The sequence below is a fragment of the Loxodonta africana genome, chromosome 25, assembly GCF_030014295.1.
Source record: "Loxodonta africana isolate mLoxAfr1 chromosome 25, mLoxAfr1.hap2, whole genome shotgun sequence".
NCBI classification, from domain to species: domain Eukaryota; kingdom Metazoa; phylum Chordata; class Mammalia; order Proboscidea; family Elephantidae; genus Loxodonta; species Loxodonta africana.
The window spans coordinates 50,988,283-51,004,315 of NC_087366.1; the positions used below are offsets into that span (position 1 = coordinate 50,988,283).

The window sequence follows — 16,033 nt, forward strand, 5'->3', positions numbered from 1 at the left end:
TGTCTCTCAAATCATCATCTTAAAGAGGAAAGGGTATTTTTCCATGATTAACAATCGACCTAACATGTAGTGATTAACTAATGAAGTTTAATCTTTAGCATTGTTTAATTTGAGAATTGCCACTGGAGAACATCTTTGGTTACACAGACAGTGTCTTAGAGTTACCTTGTCAGACCAAACTGGGAATTACTTTCCTAAGGAAAAGAGGAACAGTGGATGACCCTATATTTGCCTGAATTGATTCTTATTTATCCAAAGTATAAAACTGCATACTTTTGCTCTTTATTCTCTTCTTGCAACTTTTTCATAAATTTTAAATTGTTCCAAAATGGCAAGTTTAAAACATTCAGGTATCTCCCAAAACAGTGCACATTGCCAACTAAATAAATAGGTACGAAAATAAAGTGAAGCACTAAAAAAAAACTGCATGATCTCAAATAAGAAATTTATCAAAGTCAACATCAAACATGTGCACTTTAAGCAGGTTATAGCTGTCTCCCTCCCACCCTCCATCACCTCCCTTTTTTTGTCCCAGTCATCTTTTCCACTGGACACAGAGAGAGAATGGTTTATTCATACCTCATTCAAGCTTATTTTTCTTTTTATGTATTTGTTTTCTTTTTACTGAAATGACGTTTCCTGCAGAACACTCAGAAAATATTAAAAAAAAAAGTGCAGAAGAAAATAACAATAACCCATAATTCTACCACTCACAGAGAATAACCATTAAAACGTTGATGTTTTTCCTTATAGTCATTTATATAAATACTTTAGATTATATAAACACATTTTAATAATTTTAAACCTAAAAAAAACAAAAACAGACTTGGGATCTTATCCTCCTTTTTAACTTTAAGCCTGTTTTTATGTCATTAAAAATCCTTTGAAACATGATTTTGTTGCACCATAATTTATTAAGCCATTCTTCTACTGTTGGAATTCATATTATTGCTGGTTTTTTTTATTATAAATAATTCTGCTATAGATCAAGCTCCTCGTGCACAAATCTGTCTGCATTTCTCTGATTATCTCTTAATAATAAATTAATAATAAATAGAATAAGAGATACTAGGAGGAAGTACGTGAACTTTTTGGCATATATTGTCAAATGGCTTGCCAAGAAATATGGAAACCATTTGTACTTCAACTATGCTTCGCGTGTTTTAACTATCAATGTGTTTTGTCCTTTCAAAAAAGTCTTTGCCTATTTATTAGGTAAAAAACTTGTCCTACTTTCAAATAAAATTTCCTTTCCTTATCTGTAAGGTTAAAACTTTTAAAAATGTGTTTATTGAAAATTTTAGTAGTGTCAGCTTCCTGCTATAGTTAGCCAGGTGGAGCATAAAGTAAATCTGATAAATCTTGCTTCATCTCTCTAAAATAGAATCTTTCTGCTTTACTGAATGATGCCGGAGAAATCATGCCTAATATTAACTGGGGTTTAGGTCCTAATACATAATACTAGCCATAATCTCGTTCAGCAAGTATAATATACAACAAAACACCAAATATTTACCAAGGAACTTTTTAAATCAAAGATATACAATCTCTAGAACCTGATGAGGTAGATGACAGTCTTTTGCAACTGTGAAAGACAGCTGAACTCCTGTCTTCCACTAGATGATTACCTGAGACCCTCAAGGAAGCTTCTAATCCTTCCCTGTCATTTTCAACATAACACAACAAAGTCATGGTTTCTGCTCTTAAATGAGCCTGCAGTATAAAACTGTCAATTTATTCTACTTCTTGATTATTCTGCTTCTTATTTCCTGCAATGGCCATTCCAAACCTTTATCACTTACCTCAGATGAAACTTTCACACCTCCCTGAAATCACTAGACGACTTTGGCTCTTATTTCACTGGAAAAATTGAAGTCATTGGGCATGATCTCTTTCAACTTTCCACATCCCTTCCCCAAAACATTTTTTTTTTTTTACTAACTTTTATTAAGCTTCAAGTGAACGTTTACAAATCCAATCAGTCTGTCACATATAAGTTTACATACATCTCACTCCCTACTCCCACTTGCTCTCCCCCTCTTGAGTCAGCCCTTTCAGTCTCTCCTTTCGTGACAATTTTGCCGGCTTCTCTCTCTCTCTATCCTCCCATCCCCCCTCCAGACAAGAGTTGCCAACACAATCTCAAGTGTCCACCTGATATAGTTAGCTCACTCTTCATCAGCGTCTCTCTCCCACCCGCTGACCAGTCCCTTTCATGTCTGATGAGTTGTCTTCGGGGATGGTTCCTGTCCTGTGCCAACAGAAGGTCTGGGGAGCATGGCTGCCGGGATTCCTCTAGTCTCAGTCAGACCATTAAGTTTGGTCTTTTTATGAGAATTTGGGGTCTGTATCCCACTGATCTCCTGCTCCCTCAGGGGTCCTCTGCTGTGCTCCCTGTCAGGACAGTCATCGATTGTGGCTGGGCACCAACTAGTTCTTCTGGTCTCAGGATGATGTAGGTCTCTGGTTCATGTGGCCCTTTCTGTCTCTTGGGCTCTTAGTTGTCGTGTGGCCTTGGTGTTCTTCATTTTCCTTTGCTCCAGGTGGATTGAGACCAATTGATGCATCTTAGATGGCCGCTTGTTAGCATTTAAGACCCCAGATGCCACATTTCAAAGTGGGATGCAGAATGATTTCATAATAGAATTATTTTGCCAATTGACTTAGAAGTCCCCGCAAACCATGTTCCCCAGACCCCCGCGCTTGCTCCACTGACCTTTGAAGCATTCATTTTATTCCGGAAACTTCTTTGCTTTTGGTCCAGTCCAATTGAGCTGACCTTCCATGTATTGAGTGTTGTCTTTCCCTTCACCTAAAGCAGTTCTTATCTACTGATTAAGCAATAAAAAACCCTCCCCCACGCTCCCTCCCTCCCCCCCCTTGTAACCACAAAAGTATGTGTTCTTCTCAGGTTTACTATTACTCCAGATCTTATAATAGTGGTCTTATACAATATTTGTCCTTTTGCCTCTGACTAATTTCACTCAGCATAATGCCTTCCAGGTTCCTCCATGTTATGAAATGTTTCACAGATTCGTCACTGTTCTTTATCGATGCGTAGTATTCCATTGTGTGAATATACCACAATTTATTTACCCATTCACCCGTTGATGGACACCTTGGTTGCTTCCAACTTTTTGCTATTGTAAACAGAGCTGCAATAAACATGGGTGTACATATATCTGTTTGTATGAAGGTTCTTGTATCTCTAGGGTATATTCCCAGGAGTGGGATTTCTGGGTTGTATGGTAGTTCTAACTGTTTAAGATAACGCCAGATAGATTTCCAAAGTGGTTGTACCATTTTACATTCCCACCAGCAGTGTATGAGAGTTCCAATCTCTCCGCAGCCTCTCCAACATTTATTATTTTGTGTTTTTTGGATTAATGCCAGCCTTGCTGGTGTGAGATGGAATCTCATCGTAGTTTTAATTTGCATCTCTCTAATGGCTAATGATCGAGAGCATTTTCTCATGTATCTGTTGGCTGCCTGAATATCTTCTTTAGTGAAATGTGTGTTCATATCCTTTGCCCACTTTTTGATTGGGTTGTTTGTCTTTTTGTGGTTGAGTTTTGACAGAATCATATAGATTTTAGAGATCAGGCGCTGGTCGGAGATGTCATCGCTGAAAATTCTTTCCCAGTCTGTAGGTGGTCTTTTTACTCTTTTGGTGAAGTCTTTAGATGAGCATAGGTGTTTGATTTTTAGGAGCTCCCAGTTATTGGGTTTCTCTTCATCATTTTTGGTAATGTTTTGTATTCTGTTTATGCCTTGTATTAGGGCTCCTAGGGTTGTCCCAATTTTTTCTTCCATGATCTTTATCGTTTTAGTCTTTATGTTTAGGTCTTTGATCCACTTGGAGTTAGTTTTTGTGCTTGGTGTACGGTATGGGTCCTGTTTCATTTTTTTGCAAATGAATATCCAGTTATGCCAGCACCATTTCTTAAAAAGGCTTTCTTTTCCCCAATTAACTGACACTGGTCCTTTGTCAAATATCAGCTGCTCATACGTGGATGGATCTATGTCTGGGTTCTCAATTCTGTTCCATTGGTCTATGTGCCTGTTGTTGTACCAGTACCAGGCTGTTTTGAATACTGTGGCTGTATAATAGGTTCTGAAGTCAGGTAAAGTGAGGCCTCCCACTTTCTTCTTCTTTTTCAGTAGTGCTTTGCTTATCCGGGGCTTCTTTCCCTTCCATATGAAATTGGTGATTTGTTTCTCTATCCCCTTAAAATATGACATTGGAATTTGGATCGGAAGTGCGTTAAATGTATAGATGGCTTTTGGTAGAATAGACATTTTTACTATGTTAAGTCTTCCTATCCATGAGCAAGGTATGTTTTTCCACTTAAGTATGTCCTTTTGAATTTCTTGTAGTAGAGCTTTGTAGTTTTCTTTGTATAGGTCTTTTACATCCTTGGTAAGATTTATTCCTAAGTATCTTATCTTCTTGGGGGCTACTGTGAATGGTATTGATTTGGTGATTTCCTCTTCGGTGTTCTTTTGTTGATGTAGAGGAATCCAAGTGATTTTTGTATGTTTATTTTATAACCTGAGACTCTGCCAAACTCTTCTATTAGTTTCAGTAGTTTTCTGGAGGATTCCTTAGGGTTTTCTGTGTATATAATCATGTCATTTGCAAATAGTGATAACTTTACTTCTTCCTTGCCAATCCGGATACCTTTTATTTCTTTGTCTAGCCTAATTGCCCTGGCTAGGACTTCCAGCACGATGTTGAATAAGAGCGGTGATAAAGGGCATCCTTGTCTGGTTCCCGTTCTCAAGGGAAATGCTTTCAGGTTCTCTCCATTTAGAGTGATGTTGGCTGTTGGCTTTGCATACATGCCCTTTATTATGTTGAGGAATTTTCCTTCAATTCCTATTTTGGTAAGAGTTTTTATCATAAATGGGTGTTGGATTTTGTCAAATGCCTTTTCTGCATCAATTGATAAGATCATGTGGTTTTTGTCTTTTGTTTTATTTATGTGATGGATTACATTAATGGTTTTTCTGATATTAAACCAGCCTTGCATACCTGGTATAAATCCCACTTGATCATGGTGAATTATTTTTTTGATGTGTTGTTGGATTCTATTGGCTAGAATTTTGTTGAGGATTTTTGCATCTATGTTCATGAGGGATATAGGTCTGTCATTTTCTTTTTTTGTAATGTCTTTACCTGGTTTTGGTATCAGGGAGATGGTGGCTTCATAGAATGAGCTGGGTAGTATTCCGTCATTTTCTATGCTTTGGAATACCTTCAGAAGTAGTGGTGTTAACTCTTCTCTGAAAGTTTGGTAGAACTCTGCAGTGAAGCCGTCCGGGCCAGGGCTTTTTTTTGTTGGGAGTTTTTTGATTACCGTTTCAATCTCTTTTTTTGTTATGGGTCTATTTAGTTTTTCTAGTTCTGAATGTGTTAGTTTAGGTAGGTAGTGTTTTTCCCGGAATTCATCCATTTCTTCTAGGTTTGCAAATTTGTTAGAGTACAATTTTTCATAATAATCTGAAATGATTCTTTTAATTTCATTTGGTTCTGTTGTGATGTGGTCCTTCTCGTTTCTTATTCAGCTTATTTGTTTCCTTTCCTGTATTTCTTTAGTCAGTCTAGCCAATGGTTTATCAATTTTGTTAATTTTTTCAAAGAACCAGCTTTTGGCTTTGTTAATTCTTTCCATTGTTTTTCTGTTCTCTAATTCATTTAGTTCAGCTCTAATTTTTATTATTTGTTTTCTTCTGGTGCCTGATGGATTCTTTTGTTGCTCAGTTTCTATTTGTTCAAGTTGTAGAGACAGTTCTCTGATTTTGGCTCTTTCTTCTTTTTGTATGTGTGCATTTATTGATATAAATTGGCCTCTGAGCACTGCTTTTGCTGTGTCCCAGAGGTTTTGATAGGAAGTATTTTCATTCTCATTGCTTTCTAAGAATTTCCTTATTCCCTCCTTGATGTCTTCTATAACCCAGTCTTTTTTCAGGAGGGTATTGTTCATTTTCCAAGTATTTGATTTCTTTTCCCTAGTTTTTCTGTTATTGATCTCTAGTTTTATTGCCTTGTGGTCTGAGAAGATGCTTTGTAATATTTCAATGTTTTGGACTCTGCAAAGGTTTGTTTTATGACCTCATATGTGGTCTATTCTAGAGAATGTTCCATGTGCGCTAGAAAAAAAAGTATATTTTGCAGCAGTTGGGTGGAGAGTTCTGTATAAGTCAATGAGGTCAAGTTGGTTGATTGTTGTAATTAGATCTTCCGTGTCTCTATTGAGTTTCTTACTGGATGTCCTGTCCTTCTCCGAAAGTGGTGTGTTGAAGTCTTCTACTATAATTGTGGAGGTATCTATCTCACTTTTCAATTCTGTTAAAATTTAATTTATGTATCTTGCAGCCCTGTCATTGGGTGCATAAATATTTAATATGGTTATGTCTTCCTGATCAATTGTCCCTTTTATCATTATATAGTGTCCTTCTTTATCCTTTGTGGTGGATTTAAGTCTAAAGTCTATTTTGTCAGAAATTAACATTGCTACTCCTCTTCTTTTTTGCTTATTGTTTGCTTGATATATTTTTTTCCATCCTTTGAGTTTTAGTTTGTTTGTGTCTCTAAGTCTAAGGTGTGTCTCTTGTAGGCAGCATATAGATGGATCGTGTTTCTTTATCCAGTCTGTGACTCTCTGTCTCTTTATTGGTGCATTTAGTCCATTTACATTCAGCGTAATTATAGATAAATAAGTTTTTAGTGCTGTCATTTTGATGCCTTTTTATGTGTGTTGTTGACAATTTCATTTTTCCACTTACTTTTTGTGCTGAGGCGTTTTTCTTAGTAAATTGTGAGATCCTCATTTTCATAGTGTTTGACTTTATGTTAATTGAGTTGTTACGTTTTTCTTGGCTTTTGTCTTGAGTTATAGAGTTGTTATACCTTTTTGTGGTTACCTTATTATTTACCCCTATTTTTCTAAGTAAAAACCTAACTTGTATTGTTCTATATCGCCTTATATCACTCTCCATATGGCAGTTCTATGCCACCTGTATTTAGTCCCTCTTTTTGATTATTGTGATCTTTTACCTATTGACTTCCATGATTCCCTGTTATGTGTATTATTTTTTTTTTAATTAATCTTAATTTGTTTGTTTTTGTGATTTCCCTATTTGAGTTGATATCAGGACGTTCTGTTTTGTGACCTTGTGTTGTGCTGATATCTGATATTATTGGTTCTCTGACCAAACAATATCCTTTAGTATTTCTTGTAGCCTTGGTTTGGTTTTTGCGAATTCTCTAAACTTGTGTTTATCTGTAAATATCTTAATTTCGCCTTCATATTTCAGAGAGTTTTGCTGGATATATGATCCTTGGCTGGCAGTTTTTCTCCTTCAGTGTTCTGTATATGTCCTCCCATTCCCTTCTTGCCTGCATGGTTTCTGCTGAGTAGTCTGAACTTATTCTTATTGATTCTCCCTTGAAGGAAACCTTTCTTTTCTCCCTGGCTGCTTTTAAAATTTTCTGTTTTTCTTTGGTTTTGGCGAGTTTGATGATAATATGTCTTGGTGTTTTTCTTTTTGGATCAATCTTGAATGGGGTTCGATGAGCATCTTGGATAGATATCCTTTCGTCTTTCATGATGTCAGGGAAGTTTTCTGTCAGGAGTTCTTCAGCTATTTTCTCTGTGTTTTCTGTCCTCCCTCCCTGTTCTGGGACTCCAATCACCCGCAGGTTATCCTTCTTGATAGAGTCCCACATGATTCTTAGGGTTTCTTCATTTTTTTTAATTCTTTTATCTGGTTTTTTTTCAGCTATGTTGGTGTTGATTCCCTGGTCCTCCAGATGTCCCAGTCTGCATTCTAATTGCTCGAGTGTGCTCCTCTGACTTCCTATTGCGTTGTCTAATTCTGTAATTTTATTGTTAATCTTTTGGATTTCTACATGCTGTCTCTCTATGGATTCTTGCAACTTATTAATTTTTCCACTATGTTCTTGAATAATCTTTTTGAGTTCTTCAACTGTTTTATCAGTGTGTTCCTTGGCTTTTTCTGCAGTTTGCCTTATTTCATTTGTGATGTCTTGAAGCATTCTGTAAATTAGTTTTTTATATTCTGTATCTGATAATTCCAGGATTGTATCTTCATTTGGGAAAGATTTTGATTCTTTTGTTTGGGGGGTTGGAGAAGCTGTCACGGTCTGCTTCTTTAAGTGGTTTGATATGGATTGTTGTCTCCGAGCCATCACTGGGAAACTAGTTTTTCCAGAAAATCCTCTAAAAAAAAAATGCAGTCAGATCCCTATCAGAGTTCTCCCTCTGGCTCAGGCTATTCGGATGTTAATGAAGCTGCCTGGGAAGGGTGGGGAAGGGAACAGAGAGATAGGAGAGTAGCACCTCAGAATATAGCCAGAGTTGCTTGTCTTGCTTGGAATGACTATTATATCTGAGATTCCTGCGGGGCGCATCGCCTATGTGTCCTGGCTGTGTGGAGATTGCCCCCGGGGGGTCTGGCCCGCTGGAGTCAAGGTCAGATCCTCCGCTTCCAGCCCCACGCCCAGCGTCAAGGCTCCCCTACTGGGACGGTGCACTCTCGACTCCAAAATCAGTCGCTGCCTCCCGGGGACTTCTCGTCCCTCCAGCCGCGTTGCCGTGCCGCCTCCGCAAACCAGTTGGGCCGCCTCCCGGGGTTAGTTCAGGTGGGTGGAGCAGCTCCCCGTGCTTGTGCCGTGACCGAGTGTCCCGGCTGGGACGCTGTTCTCCCCGCTCCAATACCAGTCGCTGCCTCCCGGGGACTTCTCCTACCGGCTGCGTCCCATGTCGCCCGCGCGACCCAACTGGGCCCCCTCCCGGGGTTAGTTCAGGGGGGTGGAGCAGCTCTCCGTGTTTATGCCGTACCTGCGTCCAGTCCAAATCCCGGCGGGATGGTTCCCTGGTTGGGATGCTGCTCTCCCCGTTCCAAGACCAGTCACTGCCTCCCGGGGACTTCTCCTACCGGCTGCGTCCCACGCCGCCCGCGGAACCGGCTGGTCCCCCTCCTGGGGTTCGTTCAGGGGGGTGGAGCAGCTCTCTGTGCTTGTGCCGTACCTGACTGGTATGCTGGCTCCAGGCTCTGGAAACAATCGCTGCTTCCCCGTATTAGTTCGTTCTCCGTCTCTAAATCTGTGTTTGTTGTTCAGGGTTCGTAGATTGTTATGTATGTGATCGATTCACTTGTTTTTCGGTGTCTTTGTTGTAAGAGGGATCCGAGGTAGCGTCTGCCTAGTCTGCCATCTTGGCTCCGCCTCTCCTCCAAAACATTTTTATAACTATACCCATCTGTCTTAGCTCCTTAGTGCTGCTGTATCAAAAATAGCACAAGGGCATGGCTTTAAAGAACAGAAATCTATTTTCTCACAGTTCAGGAGGCTAGAAGTCCAAATTCAGTGTGTGGCTCTAGGGGCTGGTCCTTCCTTTTCTATTTCAGCTTCTAGTAGCCTGCAATCCTTAGAGTTCCAGGGTTTGTAGACTCATCTGCCCCCCTCAATACGACATAGAGTCTATCTTCACTCATGTGCTTTCTTCAGTGTCTAATCTGCTTTTCTTACACTCAGATCTCATTAACATAACCAGGAAAACCCTATTCCCAAGCAGGATTACATCCATAGGTAGTCCCTTGCTAATTAGTCAATTCTGACTCCTAGTGGCCCTATAGGACAGAGTAGAACTGCCCCATAGGGCTTCTCTTCCAAGGCTGTAAATCTTTACAAAAGCAGACTGCCACATCTTTCTCCTGCAGAGTGGCTGGTAGGTTCAAACCGCCAACCTTTTGGTTAGCAGTTCAGTGCTTAACCACTGTGTCGCCAGCACATCCACAGGTATAGGGATTAGGATTCCAACACATATTGGGGAGGGGTACAATTCAATACATGACACGGTCCTTACCTCCTTTCTGCTGATCTCAAAGCGATGTATTCCATATTCAAGGCTCTATCTCCCTACACTTTCTTGTAACGGATCTCTTCAAGACTCACCCAAAGCTATTTTCACTTCTCAGGCTTCTGTCTCGTTTATCTTGAACTTCTCCCTCTCTGTTCACAATTCTCATTCTGCATATTCTCCCCGGGTAATCTTAGTCACCTTCAGGCTAATGTCTGCCAAATTTTAATTCTTTGTCTAGAAACTCACCTGAGCTTCAAACTCATATATCCTGTTGGATAATTTGAACTGAATGTTCCACGAAATCAACATGCTAAAACTTAACTCACCATCTCTCAGAAACCAACTCTTCCTCCTAATTTTCTACTTCAATTGCTGACATCTTCATCTAGCTAGTCACTCAAGTCAGAAACCAGAGATTCATTCTTGACTTTTATGTTCATATACAATATTTCGCTAAGCCATGCCAACATTGCCTTCCAGATATTTTTTTAATAAACTGCTTTTTCTTCTTCCTAAATACCACCCACTGTCCTAGTTCAGGACCTCATCATCATTAATCTCCTAAACTGTCTCCTCATTTCCAATGTATTCTCAAAATCATTTTCTATACAGCTACTCAGCGATGTATTTAAATAGCAGTTCTAACTTGACCACCTCCTCCTTTGCTTAAAATCCTTCAATGTCTCCCTTTCGACTACAGGATAAAACCCAACCCGGTCTCATCTCTCCCCACTTTCTGCCTTGCACTTTACCATCCAGAAATATTGAATAGCTTACTTTATTCTATCTGCTCACCCTTTTACCACACTGCACATGGAGATACCATATAATTTCTCCCTTCCATACCTATATCTAAGTCAATTTTTAGATGCTATTTCTCTCAAATAGCAGACCAACAGCTCCTGCTATATAGCTCCACCCTCTGCAGCACACATGCCCCGACAAAGCCATTTTTTGATTTTCCTGCCTGATTAGAATAACACCATCAAGGCAGTGGATCAATGTGATGTTCTGTAGATGTCCACACTGTCCACATCTCTTTGACCATATTTTGACACACGGCTGAAGAGTTAACACAGTTCTGGTACAAAGCTGTAAATGCATATTGTTGATTATTCCATGTGAATGTGAACTATTTGAAATCTTTTCTGACAGGAAGAGAAAAGAATGCGTTTTCCAAATCAATGTCCACATACCATGTTTCTGAGACCACATTAATCTCTTCTAGAACAGACACCACATCTGGCATGGCAGTTACAATTGCCATGGTTCAGTTGGTGGCAGGGTACTGTCATCCTTCATGTTCCATCTTGTTTCTTCAGCCATCATACTAGTAAATTAAATGGAGATATGAAGGAGACACTACCCCTGCCTCCTTTAGGTCCTAAAAAAAAGGCTGCCACTAATTTCTACTATCTCCTGACCTTGGTATGTGGTATTGTTTTTTAATTACTATCTTGGTTGAAGTTGGGAGCACTTTCAGAGATTGGCACTTGTCCTTTCCCACCATGATAGCTTTTATCCCACAGGCCAAGGGCCCATTGTGGTACAACCACTAAGTATGTCAATCTCAGTGATGTATTCGGAGATCACAAAAATAGCCACCAGGTGGGCTCCCAGTAAACTCCCAATAAGCTGAACCTTGGTCAGGATTCCATATTCTGTTTATTACCTGGTCTCCATTTGAGTCCATTCTAATGTGGGGCACGATGATGCTTTAGGTTTCTGGATATCAGTATCACCTCAGAGTCTGTGTCGAACAGTCCTCACAATGTTTGAGTATTCCTCTTTCCCTAGTATAAGTTACCCAAGTAAATGACTATAGATTGCTTTGGAGAAAGACCAGGGTAATGATTATATTTTGTACTTGCTGTGATATTGCCCGGGGGTCCTAGCCTCCTCTTCATTCAGTGGGTTCTGGGTCTGAAACCTGGCTCAGGTCTAGAAATGGGCAAGGGATCATGGCTTTACATTGAGGAAACTATCTTCAACCCCCTGGTCGTTCATCCTTGATTTCTTCTCATGATATAAGTTGATGGTACCTTGTTGGCTGCTCAGATATTTTGTCCTTAGGGATGTCATATTCTGTTAATCATCTCCATAACTCTTCAAGAATCACCTCTGTCCCCACCCCCTTGGTTGCATTCTGCTGGTTTCAGGGTTCAACTCGTTCCATGGCTACCAGAGAACCTAATTCAGTAATGGCCTTTCCTACTGTCAGCTCTACCCTACAGAGAGCCACATTTGAACTTTTTTTAGTATTGGTGGTGTTCCACTTATCAATGCATCCCTCAGAGGATTGAAATGAGTCTGAAGGTTCAAAATTTTGAATGATAATTGCTCATACGTCTCCATTCTAAGTGCTGGGGTTGCTCGTTTAGTATTCTCTGAAGCTTGGCTACTCTGATTATTAAGTCCTGGACCTCATCTGTCATTGCCCTCCAGGTGCAGAAGGTTAAGAATCTCTTTGTACGCTACTTGGGAATATAAATATATATTTCAGTATATTCTTAATCTGTCTTTTACAAGTAATAGTATCTCTCTTTATTGCTTAAGGCAGTTTTCATCCTAAAATCAAAATTTGCTGACATTTAAATGGATAACTTACTTTTCTTTGGTTAACATTTACACTGAGTATCTTTTTTCTATCCCTGTATTTCAACCACTCTGTATCTTTTTAAATAACAGCTTTATTAGGATATAATTCACATATCACAACATTCACTTTTTTAAAGTATATGATTGTTTTTCAGTATATTCACAGTTATGTAAAATCACCACCATCAAAGTTTAGAATATCACCCAAGAAGAAAATCTGTATCTGTTAGCATTAGCTTTCTATTTTTCCCTTCCATCATCTCCTGGCAAGCACCAAAATACTTTGTTTTTAAAGATTTGGCTAATCCTGGAAATTTCATGTAAATTGAATCATTCAGTATGTGGCTTTTTACTGGCTTCTTTCAGTTTGCATAATGTTTTAAACGTTCATCCATGTAGTAATATGTCTCAGAACTTAATTTCTCTTTGTGTTTGGATAATATTCCATTATCTTATTGTGGATTATTTACGTGTGAAAATTCACTTCTTTCTTGCTGCTTTCAGGGTTCTCATCTCCTTGGTTTTTGGGAGCTTGATTACAATGTGTCTCAGTGAAGGTATCTTTGGGTTTACTGTATTTGGAGTTTGTTGAGCTTCTTAGATGTGTAGATTCACATCCTTTGTCAAATTTAGGAAACTTTCCTCCATTAATTTCTTCAAATATCCTTTCTGTCTCTTTCTATTTCTCTTCTCCTTCTGTGATTCCCATGATGCATATGTTGGTTTACTTCATGGTGTCCCACAATTCCATTAGGCTTTACTCAGATTTCTTGATACTTATTTATTTTTTGCTCTTCAGATTAAAAAATTTCAATTACCTTATCCTCAGTTCATTGATTCTTTCTTCTGCCAGTTCCAATGTGTGTTGTTGAATTTCTCCAGAGAATTTTCCATTTCAGTTATTCCATTTTTCACCTCCAGTAATTCTGTTTGTTTCCTTTTTATAGTGTCTATCACTTTATTGATATTCTCAATGTGTTCATGCATCACTTTTCTGATTTCCTTTAGTCTTCAATAGTGATAGTTTGTCTCTGTTTTGTTCATCTCAATGGGCCATTCTTTCTTATTTCTTTGTATGTCTTGGGATTTTTTTTTGTTGTTGTTGAAACAGGAGCATTCAAATATTATAATTTGCTAGCTCTGAGTCTTGGATTTTTCCCCTTTCCCAGGGTTTGGAAATATATATTTAATTTTGAAGGCTGTAGTAGTTAGTCTCCTCAGAAATCTCTATTTTTGCAATGAACGTCCATCCTCCTGGATGTATGTGGGTATCAAGGAGTCTGTTCCCCAGCCTGCGTCTACCTAGTGTTTCAAAAGTGACTTCCTTGTACTCCAGTAAAAAAAAAGGGGGTAGGGTGGAATGGGGTGGGAATAATGAGAAGAAAAAAGAAGGGAAAAAAAGAAGAAACAACATAAAAAAAACCTCTCTCTCTGAGACTTTGCAATGTGGATCTGTGCTTAGAGACCACTCTGAGGTGAAACCATAGGCTACACTAAGGTATTTGGTATGTGTACATTTTGCTGTGCTTGAGTCCTCAATGGCACTGGTTGTTTGCTGGGTGTGTGCATATGGATTTCTTAGTTTCCCCATATACACAGTGCTTTTGAAAGGGTTAAATTCTGCAAGAAACCCTCACATCAGCATTTTTTCAGCCCTTAGAAGCCTACTAAATTCTTCAATCACGCTAATTAGTCACAGATGGTTAAGAGCTTTGACAGCTGGCATGTGTTGTTCATTGCTTCCTCCCACCCTATGGGATCTTGGGGAAGCTGGCTAAGCTGGGAGGATCAGCCCTCTTCAATCCTTCAAGTAACTCCTAGATGGACTACAACAAGCATAAAAAAAAGTTGGCCAGTAAACGCAAAGTCTGCTCTGCACACTGCAGAATCAAAGAATGCCCCCCTCTCTGTGAGCGCAGTTCATGGTCCACCATTGCCACAGCTGCCGCTATCACAGCCACTGCTGTTGCAGAAGTGGGGAGGGGGAAGGTTACCAGTGGTAGAAACATTTTCCTACCATTTAAAAGTAGCCTTTTTCTTGATTTAGAGTCTGTCCAGTTGCTGCAACTCTCTGATTACTTTTTTAGAGACCTTAAAGAGCTGAGTTTTTGTTGTTTTCCTCGGTGATACCACAGGGATAAGGAAGTATAGAACTGCTTATGTGCCATCTTTCCAGAAGCTGGATATATCACATTTTATTTGTTCATTCATCAGTGATGGGCATTTGAAATACTTCCATTTTTTGGCTATTATGAATAATGCTGCTACATATATTTGCATGCAAGTTTTTATGTGCACATATGTTTTCATTTTATTTGGGTATATACCTGGAGTGGAATTGCTGGGTCACGTGGTAATGTTATGTTTAACATTTGGAGGATCTGTCAAAGTGTTTACCAAAGTGGCATTTTGTATCTTTTTGCTTTTAGGGCAATGCATGTAGGGAGAGGAAAAAAACCCCCCTAGATCTGTGTTTAAAAATCCAGTCAAAGAATCTCTATCTTTTAAATGAAGAGCTTAATTCATTTATATTTATTGTAATTATTGTTACATTGGAGCCCTGGTGGAGCAGTGGTTAAGCATTAAGCCTGCTAACCAAAACGCTGGCAATTCAAATCCACCAACTGATCCTTGGAAACCCTATGGGACAGTTCTACTCTGTCCTATAGGGTAGCTATGAGTCTGAATCAACTCAACAGCAATGGTTTTTTTTTTTTTTTTTTTAATTGCTACACTGGATTGATTTTATTTATTTTTTTTGCTGTTGTTTAAATTTCTTTTTTGTTCTTTCCTACTTTCAATTGTAAAGATCAAATATTTCCCTATATATTTGAAAGCTAAGCATTCTATTATTATTCCAAGGCCTAACCCTAACATATTAAGAGCCCTACTTATGTTTATTTTTCCCTATCACTTTTAATCTTCACTGCTATTTCCTTCCTGGTAAAATGCAAGTAACACTATTCTCTCGTCTCTCCTTGAACAACAACCTCCCTTCCTATCCACTTCATGTTGAAATTGTCTAGAATTTTATTTCTGGATTGCTATGTATATACTTCTGAGAGGTGTTTTTGATTACTTCAATAGTATTAAGTTTTTATAAATTTTCAAATCATACTTAACTTCCGTACTTCATAATTTTCTTTGATGTATTCCTTATAATAGTAAAGTGTTTCAAGGAGGGTCTTTGTGTGTCAAATTTTCTTAGGCTTTGTATATCTGAGACTATTTTTAATTTACCTCCTACCTATAAATGGCATATAAGCCAAATATAAAACACTTTGAAGATGCTACTTCATTTTCTTATTGAACCCAGTATTGTTATGGAGAAAATTGTTAATCTACTCATATTATTCTGTAGGCTTTCTCTCTCTCTCTCTTAGAACCTTCCTTTTGTCTTCAATATTCTTAAATCTCAATAATTTTTCCTTTGTTGAGAAATCCCATACCTGAGGCTCAGGTTACTGAACCTGCCGTAGAATGAAGCTGGAACAAGAGAACCTGGAAATATCCCCTGTCCCCAGTATGAGCCTTACATCAAGTAA

The 16,033-nt window shown here is 38.7% G+C and overlaps 1 protein-coding gene across 1 annotated transcript in view; it reads right to left on the reverse strand.

Annotated features, from left to right (window-relative positions):
• The window catches only part of DNAH14 (dynein axonemal heavy chain 14), a 362,094-nt gene that overhangs the window by 157,068 nt on the left and 188,993 nt on the right, over positions 1-16,033 (reverse strand). The window contains exon 41 of the mRNA XM_064276952.1: positions 12,959-13,060. Within this exon, the coding sequence (XP_064133022.1) occupies positions 12,959-13,060 (102 nt within the window). The remainder of the gene's footprint in view (positions 1-12,958; positions 13,061-16,033) is intronic.